The 22,603-nt window shown below is 45.5% G+C and overlaps 1 protein-coding gene across 4 annotated transcripts in view; it reads left to right on the top strand.

The window, feature by feature from the left end:
- Window positions 1-22,603, top strand: part of LOC140378235 (uncharacterized) — a 45,731-nt gene that overhangs the window by 3,687 nt on the left and 19,441 nt on the right. For 3 of the 4 annotated variants that reach the window (XM_072463978.1, XM_072463977.1, XM_072463980.1), the window contains exons 2-13: window positions 8,754-8,824; window positions 8,923-8,992; window positions 9,063-9,169; window positions 10,157-10,187; window positions 10,273-10,383; window positions 13,584-13,711; window positions 14,690-14,760; window positions 17,234-17,435; window positions 17,815-18,021; window positions 19,026-19,328; window positions 20,401-20,679; window positions 21,812-22,045. In XM_072463978.1, coding sequence (XP_072320079.1) covers window positions 8,754-8,824; window positions 8,923-8,992; window positions 9,063-9,169; window positions 10,157-10,187; window positions 10,273-10,383; window positions 13,584-13,711; window positions 14,690-14,760; window positions 17,234-17,435; window positions 17,815-18,021; window positions 19,026-19,328; window positions 20,401-20,679; window positions 21,812-22,045 — 1,814 coding nt within the window. The remainder of the gene's footprint in view (window positions 1-8,753; window positions 8,825-8,922; window positions 8,993-9,062; window positions 9,170-10,156; window positions 10,188-10,272; window positions 10,384-13,583; window positions 13,712-14,689; window positions 14,761-17,233; window positions 17,436-17,814; window positions 18,022-19,025; window positions 19,329-20,400; window positions 20,680-21,811; window positions 22,046-22,603) is intronic. The other variant, XM_072463979.1, reaches the window with a different exon arrangement.

The following is a 22,603-nucleotide window of genomic DNA, read 5'->3' as shown; positions in this document are numbered from 1 at the left end:
TGTAGGAAGCTAGTGTCTGAACATGCAGGCAGAATATATGTGACAGTAAAGTATTTGCAGCAGATGCCGTGCCGGTAAGGGGCAGATTATCTCTGGTCGTGGTGCGCAGACGGCCAGCTGTGAGGGCATGACAGGGCCGCAGTGAGAGCCCGGATTGATGGATTTACCACGCATGAGAGAGGAATGTGGAGGAATGATGACACAGACCAGTGGCGACTGCTGCTTCTGTGGGACACATGCTGCCTCAGGGATACGAGGGCTTTGTACAGACGCAGCAGAGAGGGTCTTGAGTACCAGGCCACGCTGCTGAGAGAGTCTTGAGTACCAGGCCATGCTGCAGAGAGAGTCTTGAGTACCAGGCCACGCTGCAGAGAGAGCCTTGAGTACCAGGCCATGCTGCAGAGAGAGTCTTGAGTACCAGGCCACGCTGCAGAGAGAGCCTTGAGTACCAGGCCATGCTGCAGAGAGAGCCTTGAGTACCAGGCAACGCTGCAGAGAGAGTCTTGAGTACCAGGCCACGCTGCAGAGAAAGCCTTGAGTACCAGACCACGCTGCAGATAGAGCCTTGAGTACCAGGCCACGCTGTAGAGAGTCTTGCGTACCATGCCACGCTGCAGAAAGAGTCTTGTGTACCAGGCCACGCTGCAGAAAGAGTCTTGTGTACCAGGCCACGCTGCAGAAAGAGTCTTGTGTACCAGGCCACGCTGCAGAAAGAGTCTTGTGTACCAGGCCACGCTGCAGAAAGAGTCTTGTGTACCAGGCCACGCTGCAGAAAGAGTCTTGATTACCAGGCCACGCTGCAGAAAGAGTCTTGTGTACCAGGCCACGCTGCAGAAAGAGTCTTGTGTACCAGGCCACGCTGCAGAAAGAGTCTTGATTACCAGGCCACGCTGCAGAAAGAGTCTTGTGTACCAGGCCACGCTGCAGAAAGAGTCTTGAGTACCAGGCCACGCTGCAGAAAGAGTCTTGTGTACCAGGCCACGCTGCAGAAAGAGTCTTGAGTACCAGGCCACGCTGCAGAAAGAGTCTTGTGTACCAGGCCACGCTGCAGAAAGAGTCTTGAGTACCAGGCCACGCTGCAGAAAGAGTCTTGTGTACCAGGCCACGCTGCAGAAAGAGTCTTGAGTACCAGGCCAAGCTGCAGAGAGTCAGTACCAGGCATACAGGGTGTTTCAGGGTTGTGGTTAGAGAGAATCTACTCTGAATCCACTACACGACAGTAAAGTGCTCTTGTATGTTGGCTCATCTCGCTCTACAATCAGGTCCGGCCGGAGCTGTGCACTTCATCAGATTTGATCAAGATTGAGATTCAACCATCTCTAATTGTCAATGAGCCAATTCCCAAACTTGAAATAAGTTATAAGTAAATTCGTTTTTTCAACAAAGTGTGTAAAAGCAGCAGGTTGGGACACAATCAGACCACTGCATGCTGTCTGCATCTAATTTAATAGGTGCTTTGGAATGAGAGCTGATTGGCTGTGTAAGGGTGGTCTCTGAGAGCTAGCAACTAGTTATACAGATGTATAATAATGTCTCCTGCCACAGTTTAAACTGAGGTACTCTCTCTCTGATCCCTGTAAAGCATGTGCTTTAGAGGAAGTTATGTTTTAAAAATGTAATCATAAATTATGACCAATACTTTTTTGTCCTATTACCTTGTACTAACTGTAACTGTATTTGGCCCCTCCACATTCTGAGTGGGTGTCCCAGAGGCACAGCTGCTGGGCCAGGCTTAGGGCACACACCCTGTGAATGGAGGGCAAATACTCAACCCACTGTGTCACTGTTGCACCAAAGAAGAAAGACAAGTCAAATGTTTATTTTCTGACTTCTACTTATCTTTGCACCGTCTCCTTTTGGTGTGATTCTGATGCTCCTGGTGGTCTCGTCTCCCGGTGGTCTCCGTATGTGACACAGAGGACGTGCTCGTCCCTTCACTCGCTCTTTAATTACTTTGATCCAGATTAATCTTGCCCTCAGACAACATCTGGATCAGGGCTTTATCCCTTTGTCTCACTCGTGCTCTCATTCATCATTATCTGCTATATGGATGTTATCTTTTTATAAACTGTGAATATGGGAATACAATGACAAACTATTTTGATCATATGACGGTGTTTGTATAATTCATGTGACATTGTTAAGCACTGGTCTTATTTCCCTGCTCCAGAATGTGGTGCATATGTCTCGCACAGGGATAAACGCCGGAGTAGGTCACACATCACACCGCTGCTGCATTTGCCCGTTAACGTGACCTTAATCGCATCAAGACTCGATATGGAACGGGCATTTAGATGTGATATTAGATCGTCGACTGCACTTCTTTGTATCTCCATCGGCCCGACTATTGTCCAGCAGAAAATGCATTTGGCTTCTGACTCTTGTACCTCAACATGTTATTTTCACAGTTGTCTAAAAGCTACCGTGGCCTACTTGTGTCGCGGTCCCCACACGTGAAGGCCGCTGCCGCTGCCATTCACCCGTGCGCCGCGAGCGAGGGGGGGAGAGGCTGAGAGAGGGGCTCGGATTACCCACGCTGGCGCTGAAATCACCCCACAGCCGGGGCCTTTTGTGGCAGGCAGGAATGCTCACTTCACAACTGCACGGTCTCCAGTTTTACGCTCAAAGCAGAGGCGACGAGCGGCGGTTTCCTCATAGTCTTGTATAGTTCTGTAGTGGTGAGGCAGTTGAGGTGGGCAATATAATGCACTTTAGATAACGCTGTGAATGTTCTATTGAAGACCTGCAAAATTAGATTATAAAGTACAAAATGCTACAAAAAGAGCTGATCAAAAGTAAAACCTGTGTAAAATAAGGGTAAAAGGTAATATCTCCATTTCACATTTGTTCTTAAACCTCAACTATGGCATTTAAAGACACATTTCTGTTGGATTCACATAATATCTTCTAAGTTGTTAATGGAATAGAATATAAGGAGATATCTGTCTTTGAACCCTAATAAGAAGTACACAAATGCAACATTAAAGGGGCACTGCTTGTCCACATGGGAGAGTTATTGCCTTGCCTGGAATATTCCACTGTATGGCATTAAACATCAAACTTTTTCTTTCATTCTAAACATAGTAATGACATCTCCTTGGAGATGAGCAGGTGCTGGACATAGTGACATAGTGCACCTTTAACAGCTGGTGGAGCTGTGCATGATCGGATTCAGATTGAGACAGAAGAGTAGAATATGGAGAATATAAACTATCCATGGGTTTAGAAATTTGGACCGTTGCCATAGTGATTAACAATTTTAAACAATTTAAACAATTTATCTTCTGAATGTGGAAAAAAACTCCTCAAAATGTTGCACGTGACGGGAAGCTGAAGCTTAAAAGCTGCTTAACATAAAAACAAACTGAATACTTTAGTCTTATCTGGACCAGTGGTTTCCAAAGTGGGGTCTGGGGACCCCTGAGGGTCCCTGGGCCATGTGTTGGGGGCCATATAACATTGATCATTACTAAAACTATAATTTCTTCTGATACACAAACATACAGTGTTTTTGATGGAAACAACTATACAAAATAAGGACTATGAGAATGAGGTTCTAAACATGGTTTGAGTTTTATTGTGAGTGTGAAAAGGGGTCTTTGGGGTATTTTCACACAGATAAGGGGTCTTTGGGGTATTTTCATGCAGATAAGGGGTCCTTGGGGGTATTTTCACACAGATAAGGGGTCCCTGGCCTCAAAAGGTCTAGACCAGATTTGTGGCCCCAGGGATCATGTGTGGCCCTCATTTGTGGGGCCCTCGTGTGTGTGGTTTGTTTTACTCTGGCCCCTGTAAGATTTTAGTTTCTATTTTTATCAGTCTTAGCTCTGTAACATGTGTCTGCACTTGTGTCCTTAATTAAGATTACATTAATTTAATGAAATGATAGATTCAGTTGCTAGTATTTTAAAGAAAAGTGCTTATAATTATCATTATTTTTCACACCGATGCTCGCGGCCCGGCCCCTGGTTTAGACTATGAGTGTAAAAAGCTGTTTCTGTAATGCAACGTGCAGTTCAAGACAGGAACATGCACTCAAAATCAAGAGAAATAACTATAAAAGACATCAATCCAGCACAAGACAAACATGTGTAATACTTCCACCAGTTTGAAAGTATCACTCAAATATCCCCAAAAACATTGAAAAATTCCTTATTGTCTATTATTATTAGTCACCACTAACGATGAGTTATGGTTCTGGACAAAAGGAAATATCTGGAATGAACCATTAGCTTTTGTTAGTCTTATCAATAGCAAACAATAGTAAACATGAACATTACCGTAAATAAGTTTGGTTTATAATTATTCACACCCATTTTATCTGACCAATGACCATTACTTTGGGAAAAGCTTTATGCTGTAATGGAATAGTTAAGTCCACGTGTGTCTAATGCTACAGCACAAGCTCGGCGCTCTCCCGGGTGTGTAAATAATGCATGTGACGGTGTAGATGTTTCAGACGGTCAGCAGCGTCACAGGGTCACAGAAGGTAATAATGACAGACAAAGTGCCAATGGGAAACATCTGGGCATCACAATCGGCTGTTTTTATAACTGTGCACGGCTTGTTTCCTCCTTGTGCATGTGCTCCTGTGGAATACTGTTACATTAAGTGTTTGGACTGATATGCAAATACTTTGAGATATCACAAGAGGTGGGCCATGTATGAAATAAAATGGATAATATTGTGTTTTGGAGATAGGCCTAAATTGAATATTTTTTATAGTCAAAAATACAATTTAAAAAAGTATAAAGTGATATTTCTTCACTTTTTTTGAGTAATTTCACAGTTCATTCACATTGGTCGGGAACTTAAACCTGAACAAATACATTTAAAGAAAGAAAATGACAAGAGAGAGTAAACCAGGACTAGAGTGAGACTAAACCAGGACTAAAACAAGACTAAACTAGGACTAAAACAGGACTAAAGCATGTCTAAACCAGGACTAAACCAAGACTAAAACCAGGACTAAAACAAGACTAAACCAAAACTAAAGCAAGTCCAAACCAGGACTAAAGCAAGTCCAAACCAGGACTAAAGCAAGAGTAAACCAGGACTAAACTAGGACTAAAACAAGACTAAACCAGTACTGAAGCAAGAGTAAACCAGGACTAAAACAAGACTAAACCAGGACTAAAACAAGACTAAACCAGGACTAAACCAGTACTGAAGCAAGAGTAAACCAGGACTAAACCAGGACTAAAACAAGACTAAACCAATACTGAAGCAAGCGTAAACCAGGACTAAACCAGGACTAAAACAAGACTAAACCAGTACTGAAGCAAGTCTAAACCAGGACTAAACCAAGACTAAAACCAGGACTAAAACAAGACTAAACCAGAACTAAAGCAAGTCCAAACCAGGACTAAAGCAAGTCCAAACCAGGACTAAAGCAAGTCCAAACCAGGACTAAAGCAAGAGTAAACCAGGACTAAACCAGGACTAAAACAAGACTAAACCAGTACTGAAGCAAGAGTAAACCAGGACTAAACCAGGACTAGAACAAGACTAAACCAGGACTAAAACAATACTAAACCAGGACTAAAACAAGACTAAACCAATACTGAAGCAAGCGTAAACCAGGACTAAACCAGGACTAAAACAAGACCAAACCAGTACTGAAGCAAGTCTAAACCAGGACTAAACCAAGACTAAAACCAGGACTAAAACAAGACTAAACCAGAACTAAAGCAAGTCCAAACCAGGACTAAAGCAAGTCCAAACCAGGACTAAAGCAAGTCCAAACCAGGACTAAAGCAAGAGTAAACCAGGACTAAACCAGGACTAAAACAAGACTAAACTAGTACTGAAGCAAGAGTAAACCAGGACTAAACCAGGACTAGAACAAGACTAAACCAGGACTAAAACAAGACTAAACCAGGACTAAAACAAGACTAAACCAGTACTGAAGCAAGAGTAAACCAGGACTAAACCAGGACTAAAACAAGACTAAACCAGGACTAAAACAAGACTAAACCAGTACTGAAGCAAGAGTAAACCAGGACTAAATCAGGACTAAACCAAGACTAAACCAGTACTGAAGCAAGAGTAAACCTGGACTAAAGCAAGTCTAAACTAGGTCAAAACCAGGACTAGTATCATAACACATAATACGGTCTGAAATGTATACTCCAAAGAAATGTGGAGATACTGTGTTTTGTTGACTTGCCCACCCATAGACCGCACGATGGGCTCTTCCTGAACTGAACGGGATTAAGTGCGTCCGCTCACAATGTCATTATTCCCCACAAGCAAATTCTTTATCAGAACTTCCTATCCAAGTGGGGTCCGCATGGTTCCGGTGACATTCCAGTGCACAGCAGAGGAATCCGGGAGCTTGTCTTACATGATTTGGCAGACAACGTCCAGGTTTTTGGTAACCGGAGCCAACAGCGTGTTTTAGAATAGCTGAAATCTAAAAGCTGAAGACTCTTAAGACTCAGTGTTACTTTCTGTACCAAGTGTTGGCACAGAAACTGGTAAAGAAGCATTTCCTCCACCTGGAATCATTTACCAAAGGTTCAGAAAGTAAAAGAACTCATTCGCTTTGGTCAGTTTGAATGTAAATGAATGTTGATAGGTTTGGAAATTAGATCTATGGTTTATTTTTATGTTTTTGTGATTGCCTAAACGTGTCTGGTTAAATAAAGGTTCAAAACATAAATAAAAAAGGACTGATTAGCTTTTTATAGTCTTTGAAAATGACATGATTGACCCAAAGCACAAACCAGCCCACTACGTTTGAATATATTTTTGAATTGATGCATAAGGTGGATTTTATCTTCCCGAAAAGAAATTGGAACACGTCGTCTGAATCGTTTGGAACTAGGAACCGTGTATTACCTTATTATCCGGATTATAAGTCGCACCAGCCAAAAAATGCATAATAAAGAAGAAAAAAAACATAAGTCGCACTGGAGTAACTTGGGGGAATTGTATTTGATAAAATCCAGGACCAAGAACAGACATTTCATCTTGAAATGCAGTTTAAAATAATAACAGATGAGAGAACATGGTGAATAGGTGTACGTATGCTAACGCTAACACCTTCAGCTACATGACGCACAGACAGAACTGTGGTAAGTGTCTGATATGTTAACGTAACATATTAACAGATAACTATAGCATAAAGAACATGCTAACAAGTTTACCAAAGCATCAGTTTTACCCCAAATCACTAAATCCATTGAATTCTTCTTCCTCTGTGTCACTTCTAAACAACTCCACAAACTCCAGAGGTAGAGGAAGTGCAGATTCTTCTTCTGCGTCGCCAGTGTGAAAATAATATCACATATAAATCGCACCCAAGCCAAAAAGTACGGTATATAGAAGTATATCTTTGTTCACTCGATGGCGTGTCTAAATGTACCACGTTACCTTCTAGTGCTTCAGGTTTTGTTCTTTTCTAATACACAACAAGGAGTTTGCCGAATTCACTTGAGCTTATCTCCGACGATGCTGATAAGATCCAACGTGAACCGCTACTACAGCATGTATTTTGACGACCAACAATACAATTTGATTTGCACAATATGACACGGGCAACATTCGCATCTAATCTTCAAATAATACTGCACAACGTAATGTACTGAGCTGTTTTGTCCCGCTCCTGCCCAGACGACATAATCCTGTCTTGGCACCAGTGTGAGCAGTTAGATCAGTGTTCCCCAAGTTAACAGTTTTGCTCCACACTAATCGCCATTAATCTGGATTAATGGTCCAAGGAGCCTTTCCCTTCAACTTTGACTGCAGTTGCACAACAGTGTGTGTGTTACCACGGCGTCAGACCTGCTCCCGGGACCCGGCTTGTCTCCTCCAAACAGAGCAGAGTACATGAGAGAATGGAGGTTATCACTGTGTCTTTAACCAGGCATGTGCGTGTGGGCGCTGTGGGGAAATGGAATGAGGGCATCGGACGGGCTTCTCTCTCATTTGGTTTGTGCCAAAGGAGAAGAGGGGGAAGGGCAGCTTCAGGATCCTCTGTTTGGGGCAAAAGTAGTTGTCCGCTATCTTCATACCAATGAGCATAGCTGTAAAGGAGGGTTGACTAGAAAAAATCCATACCCAGATACTGCACGATGGACAAAACTGGACATTTCCTGAATCTTGATCTTTGTCAGAACTAGTAAAAGACCACATGATAATATTGAATGAGTAGCACTTATTTTGTGTTGAGTCTATTCATTGAAAAAGGAGTGATTTTTATTGTGTTGTTGTATCAATTATCAACTGAATGTGACAAGTATAATACAATCTCTACATTTGATCTGCCATAAAGATGTGTTTTGAGATGTATATCTACTTTGCTTTAGGAAATCCAAACCCAGTGCATCTCAGAATTTGTCATAAAGTTTGTAGTAGTAACAGTTTAGTTGATGGGGTTTACTCAGGAATAGCTTTGGCTTTTGAAAACACTACCAGACAAAGAGTACTTCAGATATTCATTTACAAACTTGCCGTCTGTTATTCTTACAAACCCTAATCTTGGACACTGTCATCACTGAGAAGGACGCGCCCAAAATGACCACTGTCCGCGTCAACAGATCGCCGTGAAATAAAGAAAACCCTTTATTGTGCCTCAAAACGTGAAGCATTTGAGCGTAAACACGAGATCGCTTTCCGACTGCATGGATTACAGGGGCACATATTGTACCCTGAAGCACGTGTAGCACTAAATAATCTGATTAGGGAACGCTTTCTTCCACCTGACATTTAAGTGCCATTTCTCGCGTTTCCCCCGCATCTGTCCACAGGCCGTCACCGGGAAAAGCTTCGGGGACAAGGACTTCCGCAGCGCGCTGGAGAACGGCATCCTGTTATGCGAGTAAGTCCATTACATGACCCCCATTTCTGTGTCTGATCTTTGCCCCGGCGCTTGTAAACACCTCGGGGCCTCATTAAACCGGCCTTTTTTCCGCGCAGGCTCCTCAGCGCCATCAAGCCGGGCCTGGTCAAGAAGATCAACAGGCTCCCCACCCCCATCGCCGGCCTGGTAAGTGGACACTCAGCCATGTTGTCCTAAAAACTGTGACTTGCGCTAACCTCCTGCCGCCGCTGCGTAGGACAACCTGTCGGTGTTCCTGCGCGGCTGCGAGGAGCTGGGCCTGAAGGGGGCGCAGCTGTTTGACCCCGGGGACCTCCAGGACACTTCCGTACGAGCCAACCTCAAGTAAAAAAAACGGCTTTTGTGCTTTTTCTGTGTCAAATTGTGTCGCGCGTCTCTCACAAAAAACGGCGTTCAAGTGTTTTGAGTCGTGATGTGGAGCATGATTCGGATGTTTGAGTGCAAAGAATAAAACTTATTGTCTTTTTATGGAAAAGTCTAGTTAAGACATCTACTAACACGGTCTGAAAAGCCTGGGATTATAGTATTATTTTATCAGTTAATTTTTCAGTATTCAAGTGCACATGACACATCTTGATTTGATTTCACTGTATTTGGTGGGTGCCTTCGTACATTTCAGTTATAGTTTCACACCAATCGAGCAGGTATTTGAGGAGAAAATGTTGAAAAATCTGTAGAAAATGACAGGAAGTGACATCACACTAGGGACACTCATTCCAGTCAAGTTTAGGCATAATTTACACAAAAGAAACAACTTTTTTAACTTTCTAAACACTAATTCTAAGTCACTCTCATATATTTCTATTCATCAAATAAAACAATTGTGAATTGAGTTTTTGCCCAGTGTTTGCTGGGTAATTTCCTAGTGTGATGTCATCAATTACAAACAGGAAGTAAAATTATAAACCTAAAAAATTTTTTATTCTGTGATAAAACTTTTGTATTTTTTAACAAAATTCAAAATATATTTATCTTAACTGCATTTTAGTTCAATGAGTCGTCCGACCTGTAGGGGGCGCTTTAATGCTCCCGGAGTTTGTTTTACAATGTGCACTCATAAAATGTATCTAAAGACTATTGATGTTGTGGTTGATGGAAAAAAGATGTCCAATCAAACATTCATTTAGAAGGTTTCCTGAGTGTGTTTCCAGTGTGTTATTATTTAAAAAATGTTCTGCAAATCTAAACACAAAACACTGAAATGAATAATTCCCAAATCGTTTAGCTCTAATGTCTAAGGTTAAACAAACTCTTGCCCTTCTTTTTGTTTGCAAAGCTTTTCAAACCTAACAATGTCCTTTCTTTCATCAGGGACTCAGACTGCAACCGCAAACTGAAAAACGTAAGCCCGTCCTCCCTTCTCTTCTCTTGTTTTTCACCCGTCCTTCGTCTTCGTTCGCTCAGAGGTGCTCGTGTCTCTGTCTCAGGTGCTGAACACGGTCTTCTGGCTCGGGAAAGCTGCACGCGGCTGCGCCTCCTATGCCGGGCCCACGCTGAACCTCAAGGAGTTTGAAGGGCTGCTGGCTCAGATGAGGATGGTGAGTGAAGACACGGGGGAGGGAGAGGGCGGTGCAGAAGACAGGGAGCAGGGAGAGGGCGGTGTAGAAGACAGGGAGCAGGGAGAGGGCGGTGTAGAAGACAGGGAGCAGGGAGAGGGCGGTGCAGAAGACACGGGGGAGGGAGAGGGCGGTGCAGAAGACAGGGAGCAGGGAGAGGGCGGTGCAGAAGACACGGGGGAGGGAGAGGGCGGTGCAGAAGACAGGGAGCAGGGAGAGGGCGGTGTAGAAGACAGGGAGCAGGGAGAGGGCGGTGCAGAAGACGGGGGAGAGAGAGGGCGGTGCAGAAGACAGGGAGCAGGGAGAGGGCGGTGTAGAAGATAGGGAGCAGGGAGAGGGCGGTGTAGAAGACAGGGAGCAGGGAGAAGGCGGTGTAGAAGACAGGGAGAGGGCGGTGCAGAAGACAGGGAGCAGGGAGAGGGCGGTGCAGAAGACAGGGAGCAGGGAGAGGGTGGTGCAGAGGACACGGGGGAGGGAGAGGGTGGTGCAGAAGACAGGGAGCAGGGAGAGGGCGGTGCAGAAGACACGGGGGAGAGAGAGGGCGGTGCAGAAGACAGGGAGCAGGGAGAGGGCGGTGTAGAAGACAGGGAGCAGGGAGAGGGCGGTGCAGAAGACACGGGGGAGAGAGAGGGCGGTGCAGAAGACAGGGAGCAGGGAGAGGGCGGTGTAGAAGACAGGGAGCAGGGAGAGGGCGGTGTAGAAGACAGGGAGCAGGGAGAGGGCGGTGTAGAAGACAGGGAGCAGGGAGAGGGCGGTGCAGAAGACACGGGGGAGAGAGAGGGCGGTGCAGAAGACAGGGAGCAGGGAGAGGGCGGTGTAGAAGACAGGGAGCAGGGAGAGGGCGGTGCAGAAGACACGGGGGAGAGAGAGGGCGGTGCAGAAGACAGGGAGCAGGGAGAGGGCGGTGTAGAAGACAGGGAGCAGGGAGAGGGCGGTGTAGAAGACAGGGAGCAGGGAGAGGGCGGTGTAGAAGACAGGGAGCAGGGAGAGGGCGGTGCAGAAGACAGGGAGCAGGGAGAGGGTGGTGCAGAGGACACGGGGGAGGGAGAGGGTGGTGCAGAAGACAGGGAGCAGGGAGAGGGCGGTGCAGAAGACACGGGGGAGAGAGAGGGCGGTGCAGAAGACAGGGAGCAGGGAGAGGGCGGTGTAGAAGACAGGGAGCAGGGAGAGGGCGGTGCAGAAGACACGGGGGAGAGAGAGGGCGGTGCAGAAGACAGGGAGCAGGGAGAGGGCGGTGTAGAAGACAGGGAGCAGGGAGAGGGCGGTGTAGAAGACAGGGAGCAGGGAGAGGGCGGTGTAGAAGACAGGGAGCAGGGAGAGGGCGGTGCAGAAGACAGGGAGCAGGGAGAGGGCGGTGCAGAAGACAGGGAGCAGGGAGAGGGCGGTGTAGAAGACAGGGAGCAGGGAGAGGGCGGTGTAGAAGACAGGGAGAGGGCGGTGCAGAAGACAGGGAGCAGGGAGAGGGCGGTGCAGAAGACAGGGAGCAGGGAGAGGGTGGTGCAGAGGACACGGGGGAGGGAGAGGGTGGTGCAGAAGACAGGGAGCAGGGAGAGGGCGGTGCAGAAGACACGGGGGAGAGAGAGGGCGGTGCAGAAGACAGGTAGCAGGGAGAGGGCGGTGTAGAAGACAGGGAGCAGGGAGAGGGCGGTGCAGAAGACACGGGGGAGAGAGAGGGCGGTGCAGAAGACAGGGAGCAGGGAGAGGGCGGTGCAGAAGACACGGGGGAGAGAGAGGGCGGTGCAGAAGACAGGGAGCAGGGAGAGGGCGGTGTAGAAGACAGGGAGCAGGGAGAGGGCGGTGTAGAAGACAGGGAGCAGGGAGAGGGCGGTGTAGAAGACAGGGAGCAGGGAGAGGGCGGTGCAGAAGACAGGGAGCAGGGAGAGGGCGGTGCAGAAGACAGGGAGCAGGGAGAGGGCGGTGTAGAAGACAGGGAGCAGGGAGAGGGTGGTGCAGAAGACAGGGAGCAGGGAGAGGGAGCGGCAGAGGACACGGGGGAGGGAGTAAATGCTTCCTGTTTTCGTCAGGATGTCCAGGAGAAGCCTGTGACAGGTGTAAACACAGACCACAGTGTTTCGTGGTCAAGCCGTGATTAGGTTCAAAGGGTCCAGGTCACGGGAGGGGAACAGGACACGGGAGAGTGAGAACGCACAATAAAAACATACAGAACATGACAGAGAGACGGGCTCTACGGGTGCGAGAGGCTGCGCCAGGTGCGTTAAATAATGACACTCAAGGGAAGAGTATCATCAGTTTGGTCCGACCGCGAAGTGCAAAATGACAAAACAAAACAGAGCAGTCCAAAGTCTGGCATCGTCCCATTTTATATCCGTCCCGTTTGTCCGAGTGTCCGGCACGATTGTCCATTTCCAGTTTCTGTAAATGCCCAAAGCGACCTGAGTCCAGCTCTTGACGGTCGGGTCTGTCCCTGTTGTCCATCTTCTGCAGACAAAAGCACGTTCCACATGTATCCATCGATCGTTTCCATTGTCGGGAGTTTTACATCCGAGGACATGGTGGTGACAGTCACAGTTTCTCCGTGACTAATGTTTACTTTTACACAGCGTTATAAGATATCGCCACACATGCCATTCCAACATGATTTCTCTCCAAACGTGGGATTTTGTGCGACTCCATTGAGATTGCGTGTACATTACGTTCCCATTCTTCATCAGTCACAACACAATTTCCCAACTTAATTACATTTTAAATTTTTTTTTTATTGGGAATTTTTAACTTTTAAGATTCAACTTTTTGGTGTATTTAGTAGAGCTGCAACAATTACTTTGCTAATTGATTACTTCCATCGATTAATAAATTAGTTGATTGTGGAATTCCAGTAAATATCAGATTTGTACAGAATTGGACCCAGATGCAGCAAATAATGTTGTGGTTTCCTCTGTCTTTTTTATGTAATTCTTGTTTGCCCAAGTAAAAAAACAACGCCCAGAAAACACTCGTTTGATCTGACGTAATGAATAGAATCTTCAATATAGATGATGTATTATCTCTTTCCAACTCGTGAACATTTTAAACGATAGCAACATAATCAAGTGCAGTTCATAAACACACATCGAGCAGACAACGTGTAACTGGTAATGCATGACACGCGCCGTTCAAGGAGCTCCGACTCGATGCTGTTGAGTCGGTCGATAAAATACTGCTGTGTGCGTGTTTTTTTTCAGGAGAGTGACGACTCGGGGGAGAGTTCACAGAAGCGCAGCGTCAGAGACAGTGGATACGACTGCTGGGACTCGGAGCGGAGCGAGTCGCTGTCGCCCCCGCGCCACACCCGGGACAACTCTCTGGACAGGTCACTAGGCGCGCTATTTTTGTGTCGTTCGGACGCTTCTGTCGTCCAGAGCTTCAGCCAGCTCACGCCCTACACTTTATGTACATCTTTATGATCGAATGATGAGTCGACTGAAACGCAGCTGACTGATTAAACGACTGCACGAGTATTTACGTTATAAGATGAAACAGTTGGAAGTAAAGATGGAAAAAGTTACAAAAGTTGATCATTAATTGTCATCTGCTAAAAAAAAAGCATGTCATACATAAATTAAAACATGTCATACATAAATTAAAACATGTCATACATAAATTAAAACATGTCATACATATATCTTTTTTTCACTTTGATCCCTCCAAAAAATCTATTTCCATCCCAACTGCATTACACATGTTTGTTTTCTTTCTTTCTTTTTTGCTTGTTTGTTCCTGAGGCACAAAGTATTAGGAAATTTTACTCTTTTATCATAAAAGTCTATGGTGTTCCACAAGGTTCTGTTCTTGGACCATTTTTGTTTTAAATAATTGTATGCATATTTTTATTTTATTTTTTGATGAATGTAAAAATGTCACATCAAATCTCAAAATGGTTTAATCCTTGACAAAAAAATATATATAATAATAATCAGCTTTGGGTCAGACTTTGGAGGAGAATTAGGTTTTATTTTTTTCTTATTTTTTCTGTTAAATGGCACTGAATACAAGTGTTTAATTTAACTTTAAAATATTATTTGCTTAAATTAGATAAAGGGAAAGAAAACAGATTTTTTACAAATAAATCAAAAAAAAAATCATAACGCCCAGCACTGGCAAAAACTGATATCACGATTTCATTTCAATCATTCAATTATCAACAGTTTTATCATATTCCTGCTGAAATATGTGGACATTTTGATGAAAAAATGTGATATCATACTTTTTTATTGTTTCTCTACCTCAAAAAGATGGTGTGTATGGTAATTCTTTCTCAAACGGTGTGTTTTTTCTTCTCTTTGCACAGTCTGGACTCGTTCGGCTCCCGCTCGCAGCACAGCCCTTCTCCGGACGTGGTGAACCGAGGCAACGGTGACGGTCAGTCACGATAAATAACGGGTGGTGGGCACACATGAAACGCCCCCTTCCTCCCCCGTCGCTCCCCCTCCTCGCTCACTGTAACCGTACTGTACTCTCTTGTGACCGGTCTAAGACTCAAAAACGTCAACAGCTTCTCTTCGGCGGAAAGGCAAAACCGCTCGTCCGTAAATAGTGCGACAGTGCGACAGGCTTTTAACTCGAGTCCATAGTGGTCATTCTGGTCAGCAGCTGGAGCCCCTCGAGCCCCTCGCGGCGTGAGGCGAGCGGGACCCGGGGGCGTCGACAGCTGCACCCGGGTCTAAAGCTACAATCGCTGCAGATATGGTCCAACATCCTGCGTGTGTGTGAGAGTGTGTGTTTGTGTGTGTGTGTGTGAGTGAGTGAGAGTGTGTGTTTGTGAGTGTGTGTGTGTGTGTGAGTGTTTGTGTGTGTGAGAGTGTGTGTTTGTGTGTGTGTGTGTGTGTGTGAGTGAGTGAGAGTGTGTGTTTGTGTGTGTGTGTGTGTGTGTGTGTGAGTGAGTGAGAGTGTGTGTTTGTGAGTGTGTGTGTGTGTGTGAGTGTTTGTGTGTGTGAGTGTGTGTGTTTGTGTGTTTGTTTGTGTGTGTGTGTGTCTGTGTGTGTGTGTCTGTGTGTGTGTGTCTGTGTGTGTGTCTGTGTCTGTGTGTATGTGTGTGTGTGTGCGTGTGTGTGTGTGTGTGTGTCTGTCTGTGTGTGTGTCTGTGTTTGTCTGTGTGTGTGTGTGTGTGTGTGTCTGTGTGTGTGTGTCTGTGTCTGTCTGTGTGTGTGTGTGTGTGTGTCTGTGTGTGTGTGTCTGTGTCTGTCTGTCTGTCTGTCTGTGTGTGTGTGTGTGTGTCTGTGTGTGTGTGTGTGTGTGTGTGTGTCTGTCTGTCTGTCTGTGTGTGTGTGTGTGTGTGTGTCTGTGTCTGTCTGTGTCTGTCTGTGTCTGTCTGTGTGTGTGTGTGTGTGTGTGTCTGTGTCTGTGTGTGTGTCTATGTGTCTGTGTCTGTGTCTGTGTCTGTCTGTGTGTGTGTCTATGTGTCTGTGTGTGTGTGTGTGTGTGTGTGTCTGAGGCGACAGTCAGCGTTACATGTGCACAAACAGTTGTCGAGTGAAAAAACACTATCCCAAAGACAGGGATAGATTCATTGGCCACATTCCCCAAAGGTCGCCGTGGAGAGAGCGCGGTGCGGCGGGCGAGCGGGCGAGCGGGACGCCGGTTCTCACGATACAATCGCTCTAAGTCTGTAAGAGCCAGTGCTTTTGTGTTTGCAGAGTTAAATCCATCCAAAGTCGGCATTAGCAGCAGTCTGAAGGAATCGAAGTATCGTTTATGAACTCGGCTTTGTTGTCCAGGCAGTTTGAGCTTGTATTTTTATTATTCTGAGCGAATTTGAAGCTCGCGCACAACTTTTTATTGTGTCGTAAAGTTGCAATGAACCAATTTTGCAGAGGTAAGATTCCCTGTGTCCGTTTACGTCATGTTTACAGAAGTGGGCTGTGCAATTCATCGTATTATTATTGAGAGTTCTGACTTTGGAACAAGGAATTTGACAGTTTTTTTTTGCGTTAACTCATTAAAAGTCTGTATTGTTTATGTTCAGGGATTGAATGTTGAAAGCACATTATATTTGTCTCTAATATAACGTTGAAAAACAAAAACAAAGTCTCTAGACCAACTTGCCAATGTACACAATACTGTCAGATAGTAGTGTATATATTCTGGTTTATTGAAATAATACATATGTTGATATTACAAATAAAACATGTAGCCTCCATTAGAGAAGATTCATTACTGTCAATTAATCTGTAATTACCTGGAACAATGTTATTTGAATTGTGTGGCAAATTTGTCATTTTTGCAACATTTTGATTCAAATCACACATAGTATAGCTTATATAATTAAATGATTGCACATTTTAAAATGGGAGACTCATTTTGGATTGTGTTTGCAGTTTTGTCGTTCTCATTCTTGTATTGTACAGTTGTCGATGCATTTTTACGCTTTAATATTTAAATACGGAAACTTTGGCCGATTCTCTGAGGATTTGACGTGGTTTGTGCTGATCGTGACTTGTCTTAACGTGATTTCAGAAATGTGTGTTTGCAGAGAAATGTTGGTTACTGGTTATTAAAGCTTTTAATCTTGGTACAACAATGTGTTTCCTCATCATTATCGTTGCCAAAGTTGTTTTTTGATCGACTCCTGCACATTCGAGTTAATCCTGCAGAGGCTCGAGTACTCAGAAAACCCATGTTTTCACCTACCCCCTATCCCCGCCCACACCCCAGTGCTTAGCTGTGATTATTGAAAAAAACAAAACAAACACCAAATGAAACGTGTTCTCCTTACTATTATATATAAGTTAAACACTCGGGTACAAGCGTATCCGTTCACCCGTGCGCGATCACAGCTTCTACTCCAAACCGTTGTCGTGCGTTTCTAGCCCGCTCTCTCCTCTTTCGCCCACAGGGAGAGGCAGCGACTCTGAGGCCGACGCCCCGGGAAAGAGGCCTGACGTGCGGAAGGACGACATGCTGGCGCGACGCACGGCCAGCAGCGAGGCCAGGAGCTCCCTGCCCTTCAACCAGTTCCTCCCGAACCGCGCCAACGCCTGCGCCTACGTCCCGGGGCCCCGGCGGAAACACCACGCCGAGGAGGGCGAGCAACGAAGGTAAAACCGCTCATGGGCGATTCGCCGGTTTGTTTAAATGATGGAACTGAAATTAAGATTATGATGGATTTGGTTCACGTCTGATCACATTTATCTGATTAGTACACATTTCTGAAGCTTTTACAATGAAAGAAAATGCACTTTATGCTCGTTTTTGTTTCACGTGAATAGACACACAAAACAGAAATATATTAACCGCGAACCAGCTCGACACATTTGCATTTTGACATCAAATTCAAACCGCACAGTATCAATCTGACCTGCCCTCCAGCTCAAATCTGACCCAACCTCTGTATCTAATCCAGTTCTTACTCACAGCTGCCAAAAAACGTAAACACGGAGATAGTTCGCTGTTGTTGACGCTGTCACTTGTTCCCAGCCAAACCGATCTAGAGCATGGGAAAAAAGCGCTCTTCAGAGGCCCCAAGTGCGTCACGTGGGCGCCAGACAGCAGTTTTAACCAGAAAGAGAACGCGATAGTGGAGGATGACGAGGCGGAGACGCAGGAGGCGGCGGAGCAGAGGAAGATGCAGAGGTTGGAAAAGGCGGGCGTCAGAGTCCTGCCCGCCGCCGCCCAATACTGCAGGTCAGACGGGACTGGCATGGCGCTCGCTTGGTTTGGGGGTCCAAGCTGAAGCGCTTGGGCCGATTCTCTGAGGATTTGACGTGGTTTGCGCTGATCACGACTTGTCTTAACGTGATTTCGGAAATGTGTGTTTGCAAAGAAATGTTGGTTACTGGTTATTAAAGGAGACGTATTGTGTAGAATCTCATGGTGAGCTTTTAATTTTGCTGCAACGGTGTGTTTCCTCATCATTATCGTTGCCAAAGTTGTATTTTGATCGACTCCTGCACGTTTGAGTTGATCCAGCAGCTCGAGTGCTCAGAAAATCCCTGCTTTCACCTACCCCCTATCCCCGCCCATACCCCAGTGCTTGGCTGTGATTATTGAAAAAAAACAACACAGACACCAAATGAAACATGAAGAGTTCTAAAAGGTTTTTTTGAGCCACTTTTCAAAAAGAAATGTGAGTTTTCTGTTCGGCAGTTTTGAACAGGAAGTCGGTGGACCCGTTTCTACGACTACGCCGTTTACAATCAATATCACGTTTTACTGTGAACAGAATGTACAACGATGATCTACTTGGGCTGTGCTTCAATAATAAGTACCGGGAAAAGCAGCACAATACGTCTCCTTTAAGGCTTATAGAATCTGGAATTAACTCGTTTGTGGTTTGCTCTAACTGGTGGCTTAGCTGGTTGTGCTAGAGGCCTTGTAATGGGGAGGTTGGAGGTTCTTTATACTTCCTTTCTGTGCACATGGCCCTTTCTTACTAACTGCCTGGTTTAATTTCATAACTACAGTTTGTCTGGCACTGGTTGCGTCTGGCACTGGTTGTGGTTGTGGTTGTTGTTGTTGTCCCGCGTTGGGACTGCTGTGTAAAATAATCCTGACTGGAGGCTCACAGATGAACATGGAATGCACACTAATCCCCCAATAATCCATATTTACGAGAGCCAAACCCGCGCCGTGCATGTCACTGCCCGACTCTCAAACGTCACCGTCCAACCAGCCACCTCTGACCCCAGCCCCGTCGACAAGGAGGAGCCGGAAGTGAGGGCTCCGTCCCCTAATATCATCCTCCGGCGGGACAATGAGTTTTTGAGGACTCAGAAGGCGGCGTGGGACTCCTCGTCAGACGGGGAGGAGGTGGAGGCGCAGAAGTTGCCCGACGTGCGTAAAGATGACTTGGCGTCAAGGAGGGCGGCGCGGGGCCCCGCTCCCAAAGTCCAGCGGTTTGTCCCTCCACCCGTCTGTAGTAACAAGGACCTGGAGCGCTGGGAGGGCATCAGGCGCGCCTCACAGCAAACTCTGCAGGAGAGGGAGAGCAGGTGAGCGCCCTGCATGCTGCTTTTTTCACTTTGCTTTTCCTTGTTCCCCTTTTCCCCTCCATCTGTCCATCTGTCAAGACTGAAGACTGAAGTGACATTAAACATGCCCTGGGTTATTAAATCAAATATAATTTAGCATAGTTCATGAAATCATATGACTATGAGGCACATTACGCAAATTTACTTGCATAATTCCATGGAAACAGAAAGTTAAAGCCATACTTCGGAACATTAGATACAATAAGTTTAATACCGTACATTTTATAGCCAAAGAAACTACATTTTTAGTGCAATAAAATCATCCAATATTTAAAAAAATTAAGCAAGGCTTTTGTTTTAGTAAATTTTTAGCTAAAAAGTTAAGTGCTGAGCTTTTACTGTGCAATTTTTTATGTTCTTGCTAAATATTTAAAATAATTGTATCTATGTCCCTGCTAGGCTTCCATACGTGGTCACAAAATGTAAAATCAAGACCAAACAAGTCCAAAGTTATTTCTTTAGAATAGATTATAAAAATTAGCTCATAGAGCTGGGCGATATTGACAAAAAATAATATCTAGATATTTTTGGGAGAATCACAATAACAATATTCAAACAATATTATGTATACTTCTGCGTATATTGTAGTTCAATTCAATTTATTTTTATAACCCCCAAAATCACAAAAGCGGTTGCCTCGAAGGGCGAAGTTTAATTATCAGACAAAAGAGAAAGGTCTGTCCAATTAAACACAAAAGTGCAAAAATATGAGCTGATACTGTTATTTGAAAGATTACTGTTTCATTAAAAAAATTATCTGATGTTTTTGTTACATTTTCTACTATAAACGATACACTCGATTTTCTATTTTTTCATATCTTCAAGACAACATTTACAATATTATTTATGTTTCCATAAATTGCCCACCTCTAATCTGAAAATGATTCTCAAGTGCAAGTAAACGTAACTCCTTTTCAAACCCTTCCTCATAAACAGCTCATCTAAAAGTGTTTCCTCTTTCCCTGTGCCTTGCATTTCCCTCCCGCCTCCTTTCCTCTAACACACCGCGTACCTGCCTCGCCTGATTGGCCAGCGACAAGGAAGCGACCCCTGACATCATCACCCGCAGGGAAAACCCCTTCCTAAAGCCCGCCCCTCGCACCGAGCAAGAAGAAGGCGAGCGGGAGGAAGAAGAGGAGGAGGAAGAAGAGAAAGCGAAGGCCGTGCCCAACATACAGAAGGACGACCTGGCCTTGAGGCGGGCTCAGAGCAGGCCCCTCCCTCACAGGGACGGGCCAATGAGCTTCGCCTCTGCGCCCATGAGTCACGCCGACATGCAAAAGTGGGAGCGGCTCAAGATGTCCGAGCCCAGGTGCCCCTTTTTAATCATACAAACTGTAATTGTGGATGCTTTTAGGTTATTCTGTATTATTTAACAGTTGATTGTGGAAGCGCTTGTGCCGTGGCGACTTGCGACTGACGTGTCCTTAACATACGTCCTCCCCCATCGTAAGAAAAGAGATCCTTAATGGCAAACCTTATAACCCTTATGGCCAAACACTGGGAGAAAAGGGATTTAACGTGCGCATTTGTTGAGTGGCACAAAGAGTATGGACGCTCTCGTTCCGCCTCGCAGACTGTAAATGGATTGATTTGTCCCGCGTCAGGAATGTGAAGCATGTTCATCTTTTAATCACCCCCGGCTGTGACATAAGTGGTCGCTCGGCACATGCGGGGGGGACGCACATTACTTATATTCGGTTACTCAAGCGCGCTGTAAAAAGGGAAATTCTCACGTACAATAACGCAAGCCAACAAATTCCAAAGGCTCGTTTTGTTTGTGTTTTTCTGCGTTCTAAAGATAGTTTCACATTGTTTTCCTCTTGAACTGGCCCACAGTAACAGCATTTACACAGTACACATATTCTATTACTTCATGATGATACAAGAAGCATGTTGATTAGGGCTGCAACGATTATTTTGGTAGTTATTCTTCTTCTTTTGATTCATTGATTATTTGCTTAAATTGCAGGATAATAACAGTTTTACTTGGGATACAGTAGATAAATAACATTAAAATACGCTCCATAGCAAAAGTAGTTGCGCAGATTCTAAATTTGTTCTAAATCTTTTAATATTTCCGACAATATTAGCCCGCATCGGTTCGTTTTCCTGTTGACCACGTCGTACATTCCTCGTTTGCGCTCCTCGTTTTTGTTCAAACCGCGTGGCTGTGAGAGGTCACTGTCGGTTACTCTCAGCAGCCTTTGTCCTTCCCCCACTGCTGATGTCATGACACGGCATAAAGAGTGTCCTGTGCTTCTAGAAAAGAGCGCCGAGTCTGTGAACGTATGAGTGAAATGTGCGAGTGAAGTTCATGACTGCACATTTTGTTCCGCTTTCATCCGGTCGTCCAACTTGTCCAACTTCTTGTCTCTCTTCTCACCCCGTTTGATTGGTGCGTGCGTTCCTCTCTGTGTTGCATTGCGAGAGACTGCATCCAGCGAGGAGAGCCCGGTGTGCCGCGCTTGTCTGGAGAAAAACTATAGAAGCTCGCTCGCCGGGTCTTCAAAGGTCGGGCGGGGTCGCGGCAAAGCGGTGACCTTCGGGGCCGTGACCGAGATCGAGCAGCCGGTAGAGGGGGAGGAGGCCGAGTTGCTAAGGCGGCTCCTGTCCAAAGCAGCGGTAACCGTGCCGAACATAGGCCCTGGCTCCCGACTCTCAGAGCGGGAACGCAGGTACGGGCGGGGCCAGGGACGGCTAGTGCGCTTGTTTTGCTGCATCTAAAAGTCCCCCTCCAATCAATGCTTCCAGAGCTTTTTAAAACAACATTTACAGCGGCATTCCTCCATCATTCTGTCATCCCAGTGTTATAAAAGTGGGATTTCTACCGAGGGAAACAATGGCAGTAGCTGATTTGTCTAGAAATGGTGATTTGCAAAGGTATCAAGCAAATGACAGAGTGAATGGATGTTACGAAAATGGCAAAGTTGAAAACATTGAATATTCACATTTCGTGAATATTCACAAAACGTAACCTTTTATAACGTTTAATGTACATTTGGGGGTGCTGTTTTGTGGCTGGAGGGGAACTGTTCTGTTTGTGATGGCACAGACGTTTGCACCGCACTGATCGTACCCGGTCGGGCGCGGTGGCATGTGCACCGTGGGTAACGCCCTGCCTCAGTGGCCTTAACAGTGTGTAGAACAGACTGCTGTGAGTGGATGAGGCAGATGCTCGAGTTTGGCTTGGAGGTCTGTTACGTTTAACCAGTTTGTTTTCCCATAGGCTGAAT

This window comes from Eucyclogobius newberryi, unplaced genomic scaffold (assembly GCF_026437365.1).
Source record: "Eucyclogobius newberryi isolate DKJ021-1_F unplaced genomic scaffold, fEucNew1.0.hap1 SCAF_4, whole genome shotgun sequence".
Classification (NCBI taxonomy): Eukaryota; Metazoa; Chordata; class Actinopteri; order Gobiiformes; family Gobiidae; genus Eucyclogobius; species Eucyclogobius newberryi.
Note: the sequence above shows the minus strand (reverse complement) of the source record. Positions and strands in the feature narration are given on the sequence as shown.